This window comes from Nomascus leucogenys, chromosome 17 (genome assembly GCF_006542625.1).
Source record: "Nomascus leucogenys isolate Asia chromosome 17, Asia_NLE_v1, whole genome shotgun sequence".
NCBI lineage: Eukaryota > Metazoa > Chordata > Mammalia > Primates > Hylobatidae > Nomascus > Nomascus leucogenys.
In genome coordinates this window covers 57165027-57187440 of record NC_044397.1, presented here as the reverse complement: position 1 = coordinate 57187440, position 22414 = coordinate 57165027, and the positions used below count along the sequence as shown (strand labels likewise).

The 22414-nt window shown below is 43.0% G+C and overlaps 1 protein-coding gene across 1 annotated transcript in view; it reads left to right on the top strand.

The window, feature by feature from the left end:
- Positions 1 to 22414, top strand: part of ABCA13 (ATP binding cassette subfamily A member 13) — a 489071-nt gene that overhangs the window by 224907 nt on the left and 241750 nt on the right. The window contains exons 38-40 of the mRNA XM_030795834.1: positions 1574 to 1792; positions 13309 to 13505; positions 20876 to 21033. Coding sequence (XP_030651694.1) covers positions 1574 to 1792; positions 13309 to 13505; positions 20876 to 21033 — 574 coding nt within the window. The remainder of the gene's footprint in view (positions 1 to 1573; positions 1793 to 13308; positions 13506 to 20875; positions 21034 to 22414) is intronic.

Here is a 22414-nt window from a genome sequence, read left to right as displayed (position 1 = left end):
GTCAAAGACGGGGGTCTTTACTATTTAAAACAACAGTCTTTGAGACTTCTAGGGAATGTGTATAAACTATTTTATAGTATCCCCCAGATAGGTTTGAAAATAATATAGCAAAGAGTTTTAAGTTCACTGAGGTTTAATTTTTGTGCAGTAAACAGTATCTGTTGATGTGTACAGTTTGATGAGTTTTGACACATTTGGTTAGTGCCGGAACAAGCACCACAAATACAGAACCTTTCTATGCCGCTCCAAGGTTTCCTGTGCTCTCCTTTGACCCTGGCCTTCATGTGATCACTGATCTCCTCTTTGTCACTAAAAACTAGGTTACTTATTCTAGAATTTCTTGTAAATGGGATCATGTCTGTCTTCTTGTACTCAGCAGACTGTTTTGGGGACCCAGGCATGGTGGTGGTGGGCCAGCAGCCTGCTCCTTGGGACAGAAGAGTGGTATCCACCATATGGAGGCAACCCAGTTTCTTTACGTTTTCATCCATGGGTTGCAATTGAGGTTGTTTCTCTTTGTCAGTGATTGCGAACACAGCTGCTGTGAACATTTGTGCGTACAGCTTTGTGTTGGCACACATTTAATTTCTCATGTGTAAATACTAAAGAGTGGATTTGCTAGGTCCTGTGGTAGGGGCATGTTTAACTTTTCAGAAATGAGAAACCAATTTAAAACTTAAATAAGAAACTTCCTGAAACAAGGAAGCAGAACTAGGCAATTCTGAGGCTTCTGTTGGTCAAGTCGGTCATGTGAGCTTGTGGTGGCAGGCCGCTTGAGTTCTTGTGGTTTTAACACACACAGACTATCCCGGGAGCAGCAGAAGGAAGACTGGCTCCAGGGTTGGGGCCTAGCTTTGTATCTCTGTTTTGCTTATATTTAATGATGAGGATTTAAGTATATATGTCATTTCTTTAGCATGTTTCCTCATCTGTAAAAAGTTGAATGTTGTCATCTTAAAGTCCCATACAACTATAATTCTCTATGATCGCAGTTCAGACTTACAATGGTTCAACTTAATGATATTTTGACTTTAGGATGGTGTGAAAGTGATACATGTTAGGTAGAAACCATAGTCTGAGGACTCATACAGCCATTCTGCTTTTTACTTTCAGTACAATATTCAATAAATTGCAAGAGATATTCAACACCTTATTATAAAATATGCTTTGTGATAGATGACTTTGCCCAGCTATAGGCTAATGTAAATGTTTTGGGCACGTTTAAGGTAGGCTAGACTAAGCTGTGATGTTAGGTAGATTAGATGTAAATAGATTTTTGACTTACAATATTTTCAACTTTTGATGGGTTTATTGGGACATAACCCAATCGGAAGTCAAGGAGCATTTTTATTTCATGTGGTAGCATAAACATGTTAAACTCACACTTTCAACATCAACCAGCCAATGTGCCCTCAAATTCCTCACATCTTTTAACTGATTGTGTAAAAACCAGGTCAGCAGAAGGTGAGTGATCTTGGCAGGATGCATGTGCCATCCTGGAGCTGACTGGATTGCTGACGTTCACAGTTATCAGCAACGCATATTCTCCATGCAGTCTTATTTTCTCTGGCAGATCCATGTTGACGGGGCTCCACCCTCCCACTTCTGGAACCATCATCATCAATGGCAAGAACCTGCAGACAGACCTGTCGAGGGTCAGAATGGAGCTTGGTGTGTGTCTGCAGCAGGACGTCCTGTTGGACAACCTCACCGTCCGGGAACATTTGCTGCTCTTTGCTTCCATAAAGGTGCCTCAGTGGACCAAGAAGGAGCTGCATCAGCAAGTCAATCAGTTAGTAAACAGTTGTCTCTCTGCATCTCCTGCCTCTGCCCATTGTGTAAGGAAGTGAAGACACTAGAAAGAGACACTTAAAAAATCATCCGTGTCTACATTTATAAGATGAAATAATTAGCAAATGGTTGTTAACTATGGAATTATGACACAGCCACCAACACTGAGAATGTCAGAAAAGGCTTCTGTGGGAAGGCGTTGAATTTGATTTGATTTGTCTTTGAAGTGGGGAAGAGATGAGCACATGTAAGCACAGAGGCTGTTGATGGAAACTGTGTGTGTCTGGAGCAAAAGGTCCCTAGGGGTGTCCTGAAATGAAAAGAATTCAAAGGCAGCAGGAAAACTGGTTGTCAAGAAGCTGATTAGTCTGCCTTCTCTCTCCTTGATCCCTAGCTCTTCCTCAACTCCTTCCTTCCTTCCTGTCACACACACACACACACACATACACACACACACACACACACACACACACACACACACATAAAGATTAAGAAAAAAGGAGCCTTATCAGTCATGCTAAGGAGTTTGAACTTCACTGAGCAAGTAGGTGTTCATGAGTGGGGGATTGTGATTAGCCTGAGATCTGGAAGATCTCTCCTGCCAGATCATAGCAGGTGCCATGGGAGAGACTGGATACACAGTGGCCAGTGTAGGCAAGAGGTGGTGACAGCCTGATTTATGGTCATGCCACTGGGGTGCATGGGCCAGGAAGGCCTGTATTTGAAGACTATTCAAATTTAGAAGAATCAGGTCATGCTGACTAACTGGTTGCACAAGGCAGGGAGCAGAGAAGTGCCGGTAGGACCACGAAGAATGGGTAGGACATTGGTTGGTCCACATGGAGGGCTGAACCCTATATAAAAGTGGAATAGCACAAGGAAGATCTAGAGTTGAGAATATGTGGGGAGAATTGGAAAGGAAGTAGGGTATCCAGGATGGGAAGCAAGGCAAAAGCAAGGCAGTGTGCCCTGTCTCACTGGACATTGATAGAAGTTTAGACCAGAGGTAAAAGGGAGAGACAGTAGGTTCCTGATTAGAGAACAAAGTGGTGTTTGAGGGTGATGACCATGGAAGCATGGATTGGAGGGGGAAGTGGAGCAATGAAAGTCAAGGAGAGTAGCTGGAGGTGGAAACATTAATCCAGTGCTGGGGTCATCGATTGAGCAAACACTGGTAGTTAAGTGTGCAGGCCCTCTGTCCTGTGCTGGGCTCTGCCCCCTCAGGAAGATGCATGGCTCTGGCCTCCTAGGGCTAGTGCTGCATCCTTGGCCATTCCAATGGATGGACTTTGCAAAGCGGAACGTCAACCATGGCATGAGGGTGTGGGGAAGGGGCCCTTGGAGGCACGTGTGTAAGTATAACTGGTAACGGACTGCACATTCCTAAGAAGAAAATGTGAATGTCATGAATTCTTATAGAATATTGTTATTTTACACTATTTTTGCAAGCTTTACATTTATAAATAAGTATTTACAATCTGCATTTAATTAAGGTGAAAGCTCACAGGGTTTGGTGTTGTTTTGTACGGTATAACCTTATTTCTTTACCACTTTTTCCCCTACGTGCTTCAGGATGGTGGAGCTCTACCTTGATGTTTCTAGCCCTGGAACACTGAGAAAAAGAGGAATGAGTCTTAAAGTTGTCACACATTCCATGTGCCTTTGGCGATATGGCCAGAGACCAAGCAAAACGTTTGCAATGAGAATGCTCCATTCCACCCTTCTTTTGCTTGGCCTCTCCATCTGCCATTGCTTGCTTCTCCATCCCTGCAATCAGGTCACCCGTGCATCATGCCTCTGCAGAGACACCAGGGCTGCAGCTGGCCTTCCTGCATGCTGTCGGCTTCTTCTCCCCTTTCCTCCAGCCCCTTTGGCTCACTTCTGCAAAGCTTATCTTGCCCCCAAACCCAACCCCCAGCTGTTCTCCCTAGATCATTGTCTAGCTTCCTGATGTCACATGCTTTCAGCACTCCACATGGAGTGCTCGTTAGAAATGTACCCAGGTCCTGGCCCTTCTCTGCCCACTGCCCTTCAAGGACTCACATCACTCCATCTAAAGGTATGGAGGCCTACAATTGTGTAATTTACATTCTTGTGCCTATTGTCTCAGATTTATTATGAGTGCCCCCTTCCACCTCAAAACCCTCCTCCTTCGGACTATACGTTTATAAGGCCCTGCCAGCCTTTCTTGCTTTACCTGATCCTTCATTGTGTGGTGCCAGCTGCACTGGTCTTATGGTGGCTCCCTGAGCACACTGAACAGGCCCTTCGCTGCGTTCATGCTGTGATGGCCTCGGCGTGCAGCCTGCCTCACTGACATCCTGGCTCTTCTCAGACACCATCTTACCAGAGCAAACTTCCTGAGCATTCTATCCAGAACACCTTCCCGCTCGCTCTCCTGAGTCTCCTCTATTTCTCTGGCTCTTATTTACGACATTTATCATTTCATGGCAGCCTCTGTGTATTTGTCTTCTGTTTCTTTCCACCAGATAGCAAACCCCTTGACTACGGGGACGTAGTCTGTTTGATTCACTGTAGTATAATAATCATTCTTTGAGTTGAATAACTGGATTTCTTTTTCAATTTTTATTTTTATATTTTTTCCGTAAGTTATTGGGGTACAGGTGGTATTTGGTTACATGAGTAAGTTCTTTAGTGGTGATTTGTGAGATTTTGGTGCACCCATCGCTTGAGCTGTATATATTGCACCATATTTGTTGTATTTTATCCCTCAACCCCCTTGAGTTCCGAAAGAAACCTCAGGTGCAAACAATGATGCTGAAAAAGCTCTACTGGGGTATGTGTGAAGTGGGTGCAGGGGATCAGCTGCCCTTGGCTGTATGGTGAAGGGTCATAGCAGAGGTAATGATTGAGCAACAGGCTACAGGATGAGTAAGGATGACCTGGGGTTGACTGCAGTGGGTGGGCTGCAATATGTTACAGCATGTGCAGCTTAGAGGGTCCACAGGCCTCCCTCTTGCAGGCCTGTGCACAGACACATTACAGAAGCTTCCTAAGCCTTGCAAGATTTTAGGTTTTGTTCCGTAGGCTGTTCATGGGCATGAGGCCTCTGGAGAGTGCTGAGCACCTGGTACGATGGCCGCCCAATGATGGGTCACACGCTGTCTCCAGTTGCAGGTGGAAGATGGGGTGGGCTGGGGTGAGCCCAAGTCGCGGGGAGAGCTGGGGACTCCTGCACTAAGAACAGATTAGGCCAGGAGAGGTCCAGTAGGGTGAGGAGGAAAGAGAAATGCAGACCCAATGGGGAATAAGAGAGGAGGGGGCGTCCACGGTAATCCCCAGATGTCTGGCTCAGGCAAGCACAGTGTTTTTCAACATACAGTTGACTCTTGAACAACACAGGTTTGAACCCTGCAGGTCTTACTTATATTCAAATGTTTTCAATACAAGTAACACCCAGTGTGCCTACCTCTTCTGCTACCTTTCCTTCTCCTCCACCTGACCTGCCTCAACCACCTTTGAGATAGCAAGACCAGCTCTCCTCTTCCTCCTCCTCCTCCTCAGCCTGCTCAACATGAAGATGACAAGGATAAAGACCTTTATGATGATCTGCTTCCAGTTAGACAATAGTAAATATAGTTTCTCTTCTTTATGCTTTTATAAATAACATTTTTTTCCTCTAGCTTGCCTCATTGTAAGCATACAGCATGTAATGCATATAACATACAAAAGCGGTGTCAACTGACTGTTTACATTATTGGCAAGGCCTCCAGTCAAAAGTAGAATATTAGTAGGTAAGCTTTGGGGGAGTTGAAAGTTATACACAGATTTTTGACTGTGTACAGTGTGGTGCTTTAAGTCCCTGCGTTGTTCAAGGGTCAGCTGTGTGTATAGAGAGAGCCTATTTGAGAAGTGGGGGAGAGGAAAGTGATGAGTTTGTCTTAGAGATGTGAGTTTAAGGAGCCTGGAGGTATCTGATGCTGAGGCCAGCTGTGGTGCTAGGCTCCCACCAGGGCACTGCCTGCCTGTGCTCCTGCCCATGCTGGTTTTTCTTATTTATTACCCTCCCCTCTGCTGCTACCTCAGTTTCCTTGGTGTGCCCAAATCCTGAGATCCTTCAAGGACCAGATCCCCTCCCACCATGGCCTTGGGATGTTGTGCAGGCCACGTGGGCCAGGGCAGGAAAGAAGCCCCTTGTGGGCTCTCTCAGATGGCCAGAGGGACCGTCTGCTTCCAGCCTCACCTCTGCAATGGCTACCTACAATGTATAAATGAGGACTTTCATTTGTTTAACACCTTTTTGTGTGCCAGCCGCTATGGCGGATATGTGCCAGGAACTTACATGAGTGATCTCATTCAAGTGTCTTTTCCCTTGGATATGGGCAGAGGCTCCAGGAGATGGTGCCATGCAGCTCGGAGAGGGAAGCCAGGATCTGACCTAGGACTCTCAGATGCAAAGTGCCTTCTGCTGCCTTTCTTTCAAGCTGGCCACTATGTTGTAGCATGTGGGCATGGTCTCTGGGAAGACAAGACCCACTGGGTGGAGAGAGGGCAGATTCTCTAGCACATTTCTAGTGTTGATGCCCTAATGGGAGTATGGACACCCATTGGGGATTCCAGGAGTCTGAGAAGCGAAGGTGATTTGTTAACAGTTGCCCTCCCTGGGGCTAGTGAATGCAGCAGCTTTAAAATGCACTCTCGGAACTTGGCAGGCAGGGCAGGTGTATCACTAGCAACCCACAGTGGGGAACGTGTGGATGAAGGATCCCTGGTGCATTGTGGAACCTGCCTCTGGGGCATTTCTCTTGAAGGAATCTCACCCGAGTAAGGTCAGATTGCACCCATGGGATCCTAGAGGGGCTAAGTGAGGCAGTATTATGAACATTCTGTTGGAGATACGAAACAAAACAAGATCACAAACACGGAATATGGTAGAGGCTTTTTTCTTTTCATAGTGTCTGTTTTTGTGTCCTTCTTTTATATTTGAATTATTTTAAATTTGCTTACCTCTATCAGATTGATGGATTAGCTTCGGTTCTTGTGGGTTGAGCCCTGCTGGGAGTTTGCTGATTCTTGAGTGTGATGAGTGCGCTGTGGCCTTGTATTGATCAATTCTTTATAGTTTTGAATCAAAGTTAGGAGACATGAAGGACATGAGAATACAGCATATTGCTAGTTCCAGAGAAAATGGGGAAGGGGAAGAGATACTCCAAGAGATATTGCCTGAGAATTTTGTAGAGTTGAAATGCATCAATCCTCAGTTTTAGGGAGCACAGCAAGTTCTGAACAAGATAAGCCAAATGAATGGTTTTTTTCATACTGAATTCTCATACTGCAAATTGTAATGTGCAATATATCCTCATTTCTTTCAAAGTGTCAAAAAAACTCCTAATAATAAAAAAATTAAAATTGTTAAAAAAAAAAAGAAGAATATGGAAGAGGCACATATTACCCGGGGGTCAGGGTCTGAAAGGAGGGCATTGGGGAAAACCATGCTCACGTTACCCCTGAAAATCTTTTAGTGGAGAGCAGCATTGGAAAACGACAAACCGGTTCTCTAGAAATGTACCACTGCATTGCACAGTTTTATTTTCCCATACTTGGATGGGATCAGTATTTGTTTAGATGATCTCAAACTGAAATTCGTGCCTGTGTTTAGAGACCAGCTATACTATAAATGCAAGTGTAGAAAAAGCCAAATCCCCTTCTGGATGGATGCTGACACTGTGAGGGCCATGTGCAAATTAAGCCTGAATTGATGGAAAAAGTCCTTGAGGGACAGAAGTCCATTGTTAAAGTGATGGATGATACTATACATTTTATTTAAATCATCCTTTCTTCTTTTGTCACCCGCTGAACGTTCACATTATTGTTATAATCTCTACTGGAGGGCATTCTCTACTGGAAGGTGGCTGGTTCACATCTTGTGCTGTCTTCAGAGAATGGCTGGAAATAGTAATAATGTTAATGACAGTGGACACTTGGATGTACATGTAAAATATTTAGTTTGTACTATTCAAAGCTGTCTTAAATTTGAGTGGGTACTTAGTGAGAAATAGCTAGGTATCTTATGGACTATATGTTATGAGATAGCAAATTGGCTATGTCCAACCTGATTTCTTAAAGCAAGTCATAGGTTACCTATTGTAATTTTTTAAAATGCATCTACCCTAGACCACAGTAAACTCTATTGTGATTGAGATTGGGAGCTTAAATCAAACACCTAACAATGCTACATTTGCTTCATCTTTTTTGGGTGCCAGGCAACCTTAATGATTATCAGCGCACAGAGTGTTACCTAGCAACAAAGCCAATTTGCACAAAAGGAATCAGAATAAGATCATGTTTTGGGACAGTAGTCTTCAATTAGAGAAAGGGAAAACTGCAAACATCTGATTTAGATCCAACATGCTCCCTATTAGTCTCCTGTATCACTGCTTGGTTTCCTTAATGTTTAGTTTCATTAAAATGTGAGTTCAAGGGAGGTAGCATCCCTGCTAGAATCTTTAGAGTAAACATGTGTCAAGATTCAGATCATTACTGTTTCGCCCTTAATTTTGCCTAAAGAAGATAAGCGTAGTCAAGAGAGGAACTTTGTTAGACCCTTAAGTCAGTGTGATGTTGTTATGTAGTTAACGTTACCACTTAGAGTTCTGGAGTTCACCATGCAACTCAGGTTGGAGGCACATTTGTTTGATAGTAATGAGATCATTGAGGGCATAAGTGAAGGAAGATTAGAAGAGGGGACAAAGCATTGATCCCTGGACACTCCAACATGGAGTGTATGGAGAGATGGGGAGAAAACAGCCAAGCAGGCAAGAAAGAGAGATCAGTAGCAAAGGCGGAAGACAAAGAAGTGAACCAAGTCCACTAATGGTGAGGGTGTGATCAGACCTTAAATGCTGTTGAGGGTCAAGTAAAACGAAGACTTAAAAAATGGCCTTTGGATTTAGTATGTGGAGGGCTCTAGTGACCTCTAGAAGAGCAATTTTAGTAGTGTGAAGGGAATGAAGGTCTTATTAGAGTCAGTTAAAGAGAGAATGGAAGAAGAGAAATTGGCAGCAGCACATCTTAGGAGTTTTGCTGCAAAAAAAGCAAAGAAATATGATAGTGTCAAAAAGGAAAAATGAGGTCAAAAGAAAAAAATGCTCCTCTTCCATTCAAAGACGGGAATCACAGCTGCATATCGGTACACAGATGAGAATGCCCCAGTAGAGAATGAATAATTGGATTGAGCTACAGAGCAGGTGGCTTGCTGGGACACTATGCTGTATGGGACTGGGGAAGGGATTTAGATAAGAGACAAGGGGATGTCTCTCCTGAGAGCACAGCAGGCTCACTTACAACAGAAGGACCAAGAGCTCAGTCTGTGAGTGCTTCCATTAGCTTCATTGTTTTTCAAGGTAAAGAGTTCATGCACAGAAGTGATTATAAAGTTAAGTAGTCGGAAGAGGATGCATGGAATTGAGAGCCTGGAGAAGATGTGTTTGTTAGAAATTACAAGGTCTAGGATGTAACTTGGTTGTGAGTAAATGGGATTGGTGGAGTGAAGGGAGGATATGCTACATCAAATACTAATAAAATCTCTAAGAATAATGATAAGAGCAGAGCTGAAGAAAGAGGCAGTGCACAAGAGCAGATTCAGGGATGGGTAGATGACAACATCTATGACAACACCACCCAACAGTGGATGATATGCTCAGATGACCTGAGATTCAAGGCTAGGGGCTTCAGCAGAGGTGGGGAAGGTCACAGTGAGACAAAAGGAGACACCTGCCCCACGTGGAGACCCAGTGAAGGAAAGAAACAGCAGTTATTGAACAGGATTTATGATGGGTATGTGTTCTGGCTGAAGCCTTTCTCTCCTGTCTTATCTGAGGTCGTTGTATGGTTTTCCGTGTATTTCAAGGACAGAATCTCTTTGTTCCTTGCATATGCTATTCTTTCTCCCCCAAGTCCTGGCAAGTGATTTCCTCTTTTTTTTTCCTGGAACACACTGTTCAAGCATCCCCACTTCACTTACTCTCACTACCCATCTGACTGATTTCATATGCCACTTTCTCTGGAGTCAGAGGGAATCCCTATAGCACCTGGGACTTTATCATTACCATACTTACTTATACTCTTATTATAATTTCTTGCCTGTCTTTTCCACTAGACCTTGAATTTCTTGAATCAAGGATAAGATTTGATTTATTTCTCTAGCCCTAGCAGGTGGCAGGTGCCAGGCATTGTAGGGGTTCAGTAAACATTCCTTGAATAAATGAATGGATGATTAAAGAGCAGCATCTGAAACACATTCTCTGGTGCATAATTGGGTCTTAATAGGAGAAAATATCTTTTCCTCCTTTCCCTGCTGCCTAGCAATGTTCTCAATTAGAGGATTATCCTGTCCTTTTGAGAAGGAATTTGGAAATGTAATTTTGCAAAAATTATTTGCTTCTTTTTGGTATGTATAAGATCAATAACTAGAAAAACACTAGCCTCTAAATAGCTTTAAAATTAAAAAAAATTCAACAGATGAAAAACTTCTGGCCAGTGTTTACAAATTGCTGTCTTCTTTAATTTTTAAGTCCGCTCCAAGCATATGAACAATGCCCAGAAACCAGCAGAGTGGAAATGACTGGGCTTTGCAATGGGGTTCTCTCCCTGCCGCAATGATGGGTGTTCAGACATTGTTTTGCTGACCCTGGCCATTGCCTCAGTGGCTTAGAGTCCTAGGAATGTGTCATTCTGTACAAAATAAGTCAAGGACTTTTACTTCCATTGACCTTAGTGGATATTATATTCACTGATTAAAATGCCATGAGTGCTAATTATCTTCAGCCTCCATGCCTGGTTCTGGGAAAACAGACATAATAAGACAAAGGGGCTTGTTCTTGGGGAAGCCCCAGTCCATGTGGGGAGTGAGACACTTAACAGGTATATCTGATGCGTGTCACAGGGACCCAGTGGATGCCAGTGTGTATTCTGGCTTCAGAGTGCTAGTGGTTAAATGCAGCTCTTCCACTTAGAAAGCTTTAACAACATATACTATCTCTCTCGAGTTTTCCAAATATAATGTGGTTCTAATAATGAGAAGACCCTCATTTGGAGGTTATGTGGATTATAATAATTTATACACGTAAAGCACTTAGAATAGTACCCAGTGTATGATACATGTCTAATAAATGTTAAATATGATTATCCAGGCTTGAAGCTAACATTTAAAAAATAAAATAAAGTGACTGGGATTTCCTCTGTAGGAAAGCGTTTATGAAATGAATGAATGATATTCTTCAGAATTATAGATTCTACAGTATTGTGATGTGATAGAAAGTTCTATCTTAAGTTGGACCTCTCCAAGACAAGTAACTCACCATCTCCTGTGAGCTTCCCATAGCACGTTGCTTATACTTCATCTGTAACATTTATCTCATTGTATCCTAATTGGATATATACACATGATTTCTCTAGGTAACTCTGACTTCCTGCAGAAGGACCTGTGCTTCGTTGCTCTTTGATGCCCCTACCTTTATATCCAATATGGAACCAGCACCTATGACGCTATAGACCATTTGTGCAATCTTGCAAGAATTTATAAAATACACATGAATGAAATAGGCTCATCTTCACTCCCTCCGCCCTATCATTATTACCTACTGCTCTTGGCTTCAGGAATTTTAAAACACACACACACACACACACTCACACACACACACGATGGGGAGCAAAATTGTCCACAGAATGTGTTTGTATATTGAAGTTCAAAGTACATCAGGAAAACAGGTCTCCACTAAAAACAGAAGTAAAAATACAGAGTGAACCAGATTGGTCAATTTAATGCTAACCAGTTGCATAAGATATAATAGAGAGCAGGCCCCAGCTTCTTTGCATAAATTTGATTGAAGAAGCATGGTTGGTCCCTTTTGCTTAACATCTTGTTTGACACCTGTGTAGTGAAGGTTCTGTGAAGGACTGCACAGGTGGGGTCAAAGTGGCAGGGGGCCAAAAGCATTCCTGAAGTTCAATGCCAGGTGTATGAAGAGGAGGTAGGCTTCCAGCTTGCTTAGGGTGCACAATGAGGCAGCAGCATGGGGCCACCCTGGAGGGTACCATAGACATCCCAAGTAGTGCCAATGGAAGAAATGAAGAAGGAGGGGTTTGGGGTTGAACATAGAAAGGTAACCAGAACATGCACATTTGAGAACATCTGACATCTTACTGACTTGTTTTCTTGTCTATTTGTCTTCTCTGCTGACTGATCTCTGGTTAATGTGCTAAGTTCGGCTTAATAGATCGACCTCCTCTGCTAGATTGGAATCTTGCAGCTGGGAATGTGTTGGGAGATTGCAGGGCTAGGCAGTTACCTGGTGAAATGGAAACATTTGTCTTCCTCCTTCCAATAGGGTGTTGTCCACACTGGGAACACGTGAAAAACAGGAGCATAAATTATTACTATAAATTTAGGTTGAGATTTAACCAGCAGATAATGCACTATAAGACTTGGATGAAACATTAAGTGCACAGAGTGAACACTAAACCCTAAGCAGTGGGCTTGAACTCTTTCTAGGTCAGGATGGGAAGTATTTACATGAAATATTTACTTAGTCATCAGGCAGACAATGGGATTCACCCAATTCTTTGCTTGGAATTCAGCTGCTGACTTCAGCTGCCGGCTATCAGGAAGGTAGAAACATGACTTCAGCTGCTGGCTATCAGGAAGGTAGAAACATGCCTGCAGCTCCGAGGAGACACTCCACTTTGGTTTGAGTGGTCAAGGGAAGGTTTCAGGAAGGCATTGTTTAAACTGGGTCTCTAACAATGAGTAAGATGGTAAGTAGGTGATGAGGGCAGTAAGTATTCCTGTAGAGTTAACAGGGCCACAGTGGTGAGGGAAGTTATTTGTAAGAAAAGAGAGTGGATCCCTGGAAGTGGGGTAAAGTTTCACATGGGGAAGGCTTTGCACTGGGTATCTGGGATCTGGAACTCCTAAGACTGAAAGATCCCTGCAATAGAACAGGACACTTGTTCTTACATTAATAGCAAATGATAATTTATACTTTGCACATGGCATTTCATTGGAATATCTGCATTAATCAGGAAGGTCAGGTGATCCAGATTTAGTGGACAGTGGGCCAGAGAGTGAAGGGCTTCTCTGCTGAGCAGTAGAGCTGGGCCTGCCTTGCTTCTTCTGACCACACTGGTACATCAACCATTCCACTGTACTCCATACCCTGTAGAGGGATGCAGGGCCCTCCCTGGCAGAAGGTATGAGTGAAATGAGAGACATGGTTCTCCAGAGAGGAGACAATGCAAGTATTTCCAAGAACAATTCTGGGCAGATATTGCTGGTCTGCATCATGGTTGGTGTCCCTTGGTGTGGTTCCATCTGAACCTGAAGAAAGTCAGTGCTGCTCTGGTGAGACTCACATGTGTGTGTAGCATCCACACCTCCGTGATATATTTGTGGTTTATAACGATTTCAGCCACTGTTAGTCATTATTTCTGGAGCGAAATTAGAAGCAAAGTTTTAAGGTGTTCAGGGAGAAGAGTGATGTTTTCTTCTAATTTCAGAACTCTTCAGGATGTGGACTTAACCCAGCATCAGCACAAACAGACCCGAGCTCTGTCTGGAGGCCTGAAGAGGAAGCTCTCCCTTGGCATTGCTTTCATGGGCATGTCGAGGACCGTGGTTCTGGATGAGCCCACCAGTGGGGTGGACCCTTGCTCCCGGCATAGCCTATGGGACATTCTGCTCAAGTACCGAGAAGGTAGGCGCTGGGCCTCATTCTGCCTTCTCTTCCCACAATGTTGTGTTGCAGGAAATGCATTGCTATTGTACAGTAGAATCAAGTTGTATCCCAATGGGGATACATTATCCTTTTCAGAAAAATATAAATTTTTAAAAGCACTTATAGGGATATATCATTAGATAACATCTCTGTAGTGCTTAGAATTGCTTACTTTGTGTTTGACCTTTTAACTCAGTAACAGCAATGACATCTTTGTACATTATACATTATCATACATGATTTCAAGGAAAATTGTCTTCTTCTGGAAGCACAGTTTCTTAGAAGAGGCATCCCAGATCATAGGACAAGCCTCCCTTGTCTCAGATGAAGAAATGAAAGCTCAGAGAGATGGGCATGTGATTTACTTGTAGCTACAGAGAAAGTTTCCCGAACTGAGGGTGGATGTTGAGCTTCTTGTCCATATTTCTCACATCTATTATTGTTTCTTTCCGATTTAGGACATTTGATGGGCAGTTACTAATTTCTAACTTCTGATTCATTCTGCAATCCTGACAGCTAGGAAGCATTGTTCTATGTATTTTCTATGAGAATACTCCCTTTTGGAAAGAAACATTGCAACAGTAAAACACATCTTGGTGCTGGTAAACAAGTGTAGAGGCATCAGTGGCAGGATTAATACAGATTCTTATAAAATGTTATTTTGCTTTTTCTTTTGCCATTTGAGTATAAAATTTTCTTCTGACTTAACCTAAAGTCTCCATTTCCCTGGAGGTGAACTAGGATTTGCAAATGAAGAAATAAAGGAAAAATAACAAGAAAGAGCCCTTCTTTTTCTTAGCATATAGAGGGCTGAGTCCAGAAGTCTTGGATCATCAAATTCTATCCTTGGAGTAGAAAAGGTACTCCAGTCTGTCACTTAAAGTTTAACCATAGGCTGGAGTCAGAAAGGAGAAAAATAACTAAAGGGAGCATAGAAGAACAATCTGTTTCTTTCTGTCCCACAATTTTGTTGGAATTATGGAAGGAGAAGACAGAGATAGAAGTGGGAAAATTGAGCAAGCAGATGTGACTTTTTGTTCCACTCTGGGCTTTGGCCTGGCCTGGGCAATTGCACTAGAAAAGTGCAGGCCACATCTGTAGTGCTGGCTCCTCAATCATGGTGCAGCCACATCAGAGTTCACGAGGCTCAGCAGAACTCCAGGACCCAGTGAGGCACTGAGGGCTGGTATTCCCTACCTTTTCATGCCCATGAACTTTGACATTGAAAGACAAGGCTTGCTAGGGATGCTGCCATGGAAGTAGGGGACCCCTTGGAGCTAGCTGGCTGGAAGCCAGGGCAGAGATTCAGCCATCTGCAGTCAACAGGACCTACTGTGAGGCCTAGACAGCCTGGGAGCACTCTGCTCTGGCCTGACCCCTTTGGAGTCCAAGCTACAAATGCCAAGGTGGGGAGGGGGACAGTGCCATGTGGTCTTGGTTGACACCCAGACACCAGATGATGCTGACCACATTGCACCCAAAGATTCGAACCCTTCCCCATTGCCACGAGATCACCAAGTCTCCTGACTCCATTTACCTAAGTGCCTCTTGGGGAAAGACATAGAAAGGGCAGAAATGGGATACTGACCACCACTTCAAAAGATTGATTAAATTTTGAGATGAAACAATTTAAACTGGACTAAACAATTTGCGTGCTACCCTGGCTGGGGACTGATGCAGAAGATCAATGGGAGATAGACAAATAGATTACATTGTCTCTGCACCTGTGAATTGCAGTGCAAATTAAATACCATAAGCCCACTACTCTTGTTTAGTTTAAAAATTAGAGCTGGAGGCCGGGCGCGGTGGCTCACGCTTGTAATCCCAGCACTTTGGGAGGCCAAGTCGGGTGGATCACGAGGTCAGGAGATCCAGACCACGGTGAAACCCCGTCTCTACTAAAAATACAAAAAAATATTAGCCGGGCGTGGTGGCGGGTGCCTGTAGTCCCAGCTGCTCGGGAGGCTGAGGCAGGAGAATGGCGTGAACCCGGGAGGCGGAGCTTGCAGTGAGCCGAGATTGCGCCACTGCACTCCAGCCTGGGTGACAGAGTGAGACTCCGTCTCAAAAAAAAAAAATAATAATAAAAATTAGAGCTGGAGTCTCAAAAGTTTAGCTGACAGAACATTTTTGTAATGAGCACAAAGGTTATTTTAGACAGAAAAATAGATACAACGAAAGTCTCAGAAACAGACAGTTTTCTTCAGTTTCTGTTGTTACAAACCAAATATTTTCTCACTGTCCTTCATTGTTTAGCAATGTTTTTTTGTCTTTGGAGGACTTTTTTGAAATCATCCCTGCACCGACTGAAGTGCAAAATCAATAGTATGTAAGCGATTAGATAGGCGGTGTTGGAAGAAAAATGCGTTTTCAAGAATCAAAATGTATAGCCATTTCTGAAGCAGCCCAAACCTCTAGGTAATCATACAGCTCTGTGAGACAGATCTAAGGACTGTGCAGAAACAAACACTTCCTTCTGAGAAGAAAGAGCTCTTCTGTTGAAATACCAGTGCACTGGGGACTCAGTCTACCTGGAATTTTGTGTGTGTTTCTTGCTTAGTTATGTACAGTGAGGGCTCTTGATCAGTCCTGGTACCAGTATTTCTGTGTCTCCCATGGAAAAATAAATAAGGAAGCAAAAAACACCAGTGAAAACTGGCACATCTCAACTAAATTTCTGTCCTGGGGTATGCACTTGCTCTGTAAATCCCATGTGACCCTGCAGAAATGATCAAATGCTTCTTAGCTTCAGTGTTCTCATTTGCAAATAGAGACAATTGTACCATCTCATAGGATGTGAGAGTGCACAGTTGTATGTGAAAGTGCACAGCTCTGTATCTGCCATGTGGGCATTCAATCAATGACAGGTTATCATTATTATTATTAAAATAGACAAGGGGTGAATGTGAGAAGTGCAGCTTTTGGAGGAACATATCTGAATCAGAGAGAGAAACAGTCAAGCAGTGTCTTGGGGAAAACAGTAATATTGCTCTTTGAGGCCGGGCGTGGAGGCTCATGCCTGTAATTTCAGCACTTTGGGAGGCTGAGACGGGCGAATCACTTGAACTCAGGAGTTCGAGGCCATCCTGGCCAATATGATGAAACCCCGTCTCTACTAAAAATACAAAAATTAGCTGGGCATGGTGGTGCATGCCTGTAGTCCCAGCTACTTGGGAGGCTGAGGTGGGAGAATCACTTGAACCCGGGAGGCAGAGGTTGCAGTGAGTTGAGATCGTACCACTGCACTCCAGCCTGGGTGACAGAGCAAGGCTCCATCTCAAAAAATAAAAAAGTAAAAAAAAAAAGTATATATATATGATATATATATTATATATATCATATATATAATAATTATATTGCCTCTTGGGGAAAGACATAGAAAGGGCAGAAATGGGATACTGACCACCACTTCAAAAGATTGATTAAATTTTGAGATGAAACAATTTAATTATTATATATATTATATATATTGTATATATAATATATATAATTATTATATATAATATATAACATATAATAATTATATATAATATATAATTATTATATGTTATCTATTATATAATTATTATATAATATATATAATAATTATATATTATATATAATTATATATATATTATATATAATTATTATATATATTATATATATTATATATATGATATATATATTATATATATTATATATATGATATATATCATATATATTATATATGTAATATATATATTGCTCTCTGAGGCTTTGGATGTGTCTTGAATTTCCTTAACCGCCACTAAAAAGTCATCAAGGGTCAAACGCCTACAAACTTAATTGAAATTCTTCGGAAGTTTTTTTATTTATTTTCCCAGCTTCATTAAAGTATAATTGACAAATGAAAATTGTGTATTTGTGGTGTATAGAGTGATGTTTTGATACGCTGTTGACTCCTTATATCCATGGGTTCTGCATCTATGGGTTCAAACAACCTCAGATCAAAAATATTCAGGGAAAGGCCTGGCACGGTGGCTCATGCCTGTAATACCAACACTTTGGGCGGCCGAGGGAAGTGGATCACCTGAGGTCAGGAGTTCAAGACTAGCCTGACCAACATGGCAAAACCCTGTCTCTACTAAAAATACAAAAAAATTAACCAGGTGTGGTGGTGCATGCCTGTAGTCCCAGCTACTTGGGAGGCTGAGGCATGAGAATCACTTGAACCCAGGAGATGGAGGTTGCAGTGAGCTGAGACTGTGCCACTGCACTCCAGCCTGGGTGACAAAGTGAGACTCTGTCTCAAAAAAAAAAAAAAAAAATTTCAGGGAAAGAAAACCAATAAGAAATCATAATACAGCAATAAAAATAATACAAATAAAAATAATAGAGTATAACAACTATTTGTTTTTTTTTGAGATGGAGTCTTGCTCTGTCTCTTAGGCTGGAGCCCAATGGTGCAATCTCAGCTCACTGCAACCTCTGCCTCCTGGGTTCAAGCAATTCTCCTGCCTCAGCCTCCCAAGTAGCTGGGATTACAGGTGTGCACCACCACGCCCAGCTAATTTTTATATTTTTTAGTAGAGACAGGGTTTCCCCATGTTGGCCAGGGTAGTCTCTAACTCTTGACCTCGGGTGATCCACCACCTCGGCCTCCCAATATAACAACTATTTAAATGGTATGTACATTATATTATTAATATGTATTATATGTAATCTAGAGATGATTTAAAGCATATGGGAGGATGTACTTAGGTTATGTGCAAATACTACCCCATTTTACATAGGGATTTTGGTATCTTCAGGGGTCTTAGAACCAATGCTCCACAGATACCAAGGGACAAATGTACGTATGCATTGTGGAATGATTAAATCAAGCTAATTTACATGTGCATCACCTCACATACTTGCCTTTTTGTTGTTGGGAGCACTTAAGATCTAATCTCAGCAATTTTCTGGTATATAATGCATTATTACTAACTGTAGTCACCATGTTGTACAATAGATCTCTAGAATTTGTTCATCTTGTGTCACTGAAACTTTGTATCCCTTAACTAACATCTCCCTCCTTCTCCTGCCTCCCTGCTCCCTGCCCCACCAGCTCCTGGCAACAACTGTTCTACTCTTTGCTTCTCTTTTGGGAATTTAGATTCTAGTTGGCTTTTATTTTTAGACTTCATTGTATGGGAAAGTATCATCTGAACTACATGATAGCTCTAATCAGATGATCTAAACTGCCTTTAATCCTAGATCAGGGATTAAGCAAATTTTCTTAGCCTCAAAGGTCTAACATGCAAGGAGCTTGGCCTTGGGCTTGGGGACAGGGACATATATGTGCAAGAACTGGTCATTGTGGACCTTCAAGCTCTATTGCTCTTGGGTCTACGTTCCATAGTTTCTTTGTAAATGCATCTTTTTTTTGTTTTTTTAATGTATGGAAAGTGTTAGTCTTTTAAGGTGTCTCCTCTATTATTGTTATTTTTTCTACTTGTATTTTGTTTTTAATTGACACCTGATAATTGCATATGTTTATTGTTTTGATTTTTTCACTTATATTTTAAATTCGGGGGTACACGTGCAGGTTTGTTATGTAGGTAAACTTGTTTCTCAGGGGTTTGTTGTACAGATTATTGCATTGCTCCGGTATTAAGCCTAGTACCCATTCATTATTTTTCCTGATCCTCTCCCTCCCCACTCCCTCCACCATCTGGTAGACCTCAGTGTGTGTCGTTCCCTCTGTGTCTCCATGTGTTCTCATCACTCAACTCCCACTTACAAGTGAGAACATGTGGTGTTTGGTTTTCTGTTCCTGCATTAGTTTGCTAAGCATGATGGCCTTGAGCTCCATCTACATTCCAATTATGGGTTACAGTGTGATGTTTTGACACATGAACACGTTGTGTAATGATCAAATCAGGGTAATTAGCATATTCACAACCTCAAACATTTACTTGAGTAGAGTTAAAGACATGTTTAGCCTTCTCTCTTTGAAAATTTACCTTTGGAACAAGAATCAATCAGTGCTTTTCTTTCTATTTAATAAAATGGAACAGGTTGAATGGGGCTCAGTGAAAGCCAATGGGGAGTGTCGAAGTGAAAAGCAGCAACATCTTTTTACATAACTGAATCAACTTCACCAAAATATCTTCTAGTTCCTTTGGCTTCTGCTCTGCTAAAGCTAAATCTGAGGCTTCTTCTTTCCAAGCAAAAGTCGTAAAACTTGACAAGATGCTAGAATGCTTAGAGAAAACATTTGAACTTAATATTGGTTTCTGCCAAAAGAGGCCATGCCCACTGGGCTCACTGATGACTTTCCTGCCAGGAACACCCAAGTCACCCTCCACCCTGGCTCCCTGTGCCCGTCACCCACAACATACTATCCTCTCTATGGGTCATGGCTACTGTGAGCTTTTCCATGAAGGCACTGCATGTTCTGATGCTGCTACTTGGAATAATGAATACGTGTGGTTACATCATCCCTGATTCCAAAGGGTATCAATGTATACCATGGCCATTTCAGACCTCTTTTTTATGATTGATTTCTGCCTTAACTCAGTGCTATGATTTTCTTATTCAATTGCGCTTCCATAAAACATAGCCTTCTCCCTACATACATTGACATCTTCTCCCTTATCATCCAAAGAAGAATGAGAAGGGCCAGGCATGGAGGGCTCACACTTGTAATCCCAACACTTTGGGTGGCCGAGGTGGGTGACCCATTGGAGGTCAGGAATTCAAGACCAGCCTGACCAACATGATGAAATCCCGTGTTTACTAAAAATACCAAAAAAAAAAAAAAAAAAATTAGCCAGGCATGGTGGCATGCACCTGTAGTCCCAGCTACTCTGGAGGCTGAGGTGGGAGAATCGCTTGAACCCGGGAGGTGGAGGTTGCCACTGCACTCCAGCCTGGGAGACAGAGCAAGACTCCATCTCAAAAAAAAAAAAAAAAAAAAGGATGAAGAAGAGGACTTTAGTATCTGAGGAGAGAGATACCCACCCAGCTTTTTTTTTTTTTTTAATTTATTCTCTCCATTCAGTGATCTGCTTCAAAGACAGAACAGGCGGAAGTTCACAAGCACTCTGTGTTTTGCCCCCAGTTTCACTCTCCGTGCCTGGTAGAGCACCCACTTTGGTTCATGGGGGTGGGGATGGGAGATCCGTAGAAACTACTGTAGAGGAAAGAGTTTCAAGGCCTCGAATTGGCAAAGTGGCCTTGACTAAGTCCTTCCTGCAGGATGCATTTCAATTTTTTTTCCGTTTGAAAATTGGTGAGGATCTTTAAATTGTGCCCTGGATCTACCATCCTGAGGAAGGGAGGGAAGGGGAAGGTCCTCCTGGGGCCTTTGTCCTCCTGGTGCTGATGCACCCTGTGCTTGGACCCAGGTCGTACGATCATCTTCACAACCCACCACCTGGACGAAGCCGAAGCGCTGAGTGACCGCGTGGCCATCCTCCAGCACGGGAGGCTCAGGTGCTGTGGTCCTCCCTTCTGCCTGAAGGAGGCATATGGCCAGGGGCTCCGCCTGACACTCACGAGGCAGGTAAGGAGTGCAACCATTCCATCTCACTGAAGTCCCATTCCTGTCTGTGGCATAAGAAACAAGTGGTGACAGTTACATAGTAATAACGTCTCAGTGGAGGCCTTCTGTGCACAATGGCCCACATGCCAAAATAAGTGCCCCCAGGCCTGTGCAGGGAGCAAGCCTCCGGGAACTTAAGCATGCATTTTGACTGCCAGGAGAAAATACATGAGGAGTCAGAATTACCTGATAGATAACAGGAGCTGCTGTGAGTGTCAGGGCCAGGAAGTATATGACCTAGGTATTCTAGAAATTTCTTTTCTTGTCTGTCTTTCTTTCTTTCTTTCTTTCTTTCTTTCTTTCTTTCTTTCTTTCTTTCTTTCTTTCTCTTTCCTTCCTTCCTTCCTTCCTTCCTTCCTTCCTTCCTTCCTTCCTTCCTTCCTTTCTTTTCTTTCTCCCTTTCCCTTCTCTTTCTCTTTCTCTTTTTCTTTCTTTCTCTCTTTCTCTCTTTCTTTCTCTCTCTCTCTTTCTTGCTCTCTCTCTTTCTTTCTCTCTTTCTCTCTTTTCTTTTCTTTTCTTTCGATGGAGTCTCACTCTGTTGCCCAGGCTGGAGTGCAGTGGTACAACCGCTGTTCACTGCAACCTCCCATTCCAGGTTCAAGCGATTCTCCTTCCTCAGCCTTCCGAGTAGCTGGGACTACAGACACATGCCACCAGGCTCGGCTAATTTTTGTGTTTTTACTAGAGATGGGGTTTTACCATGTTGGCCAGGCTGGTCTCGAACTCCTGACCTCAGGTGATCCACCAACCTTGGCCTCCCAAAGTGTTGGGATTACAGGAGTGAGCCACCGTGCCCGGCCTAGAAATATTTATTTGAGAACAATATTACCCTCCTAGAGGCTAAAACTTTGCCAGAATACAGGAGAGTAGTGAGGGGATAGAGCAAGTGGAGTCTGGCCTGAGAGGCTGAACTTGTGTCACATCTGTAGTCACATTACCTGTGTCAACCGGGGGACAGGAAGCAGTAACTCTGGGGCTGGGATTCAGGGTGTGTGGGAAGTCACCTCTCCACTCTTGATGACTGTATTTGACCCTTGGTGGCCTATGAAAAGTCTTCCCTCACCTCTGAGCCAAGGTTCCTGTTTGCTTCCTCTCTCATTCAGCATGAATGTCATTATCCCCAGGTGGCTCCTTTCTTCTTTGGCTGAGAATTCTTGTCTCCCTTTTAAGACTCCCTTCAACCCAGTTTTCTGCTGTTCAATGCTAGGCCCAGGATCTCTTTGTGACTCTGCCAGTGGATGGGGGTCACTTCATGAATACAAACCCCTGGAGGCTGGCCACCGCAGGCCCAGTAGCTAAGATGGGCATGCTGGGGGGCATGTGGGTGTGGCCTCACCAGGTT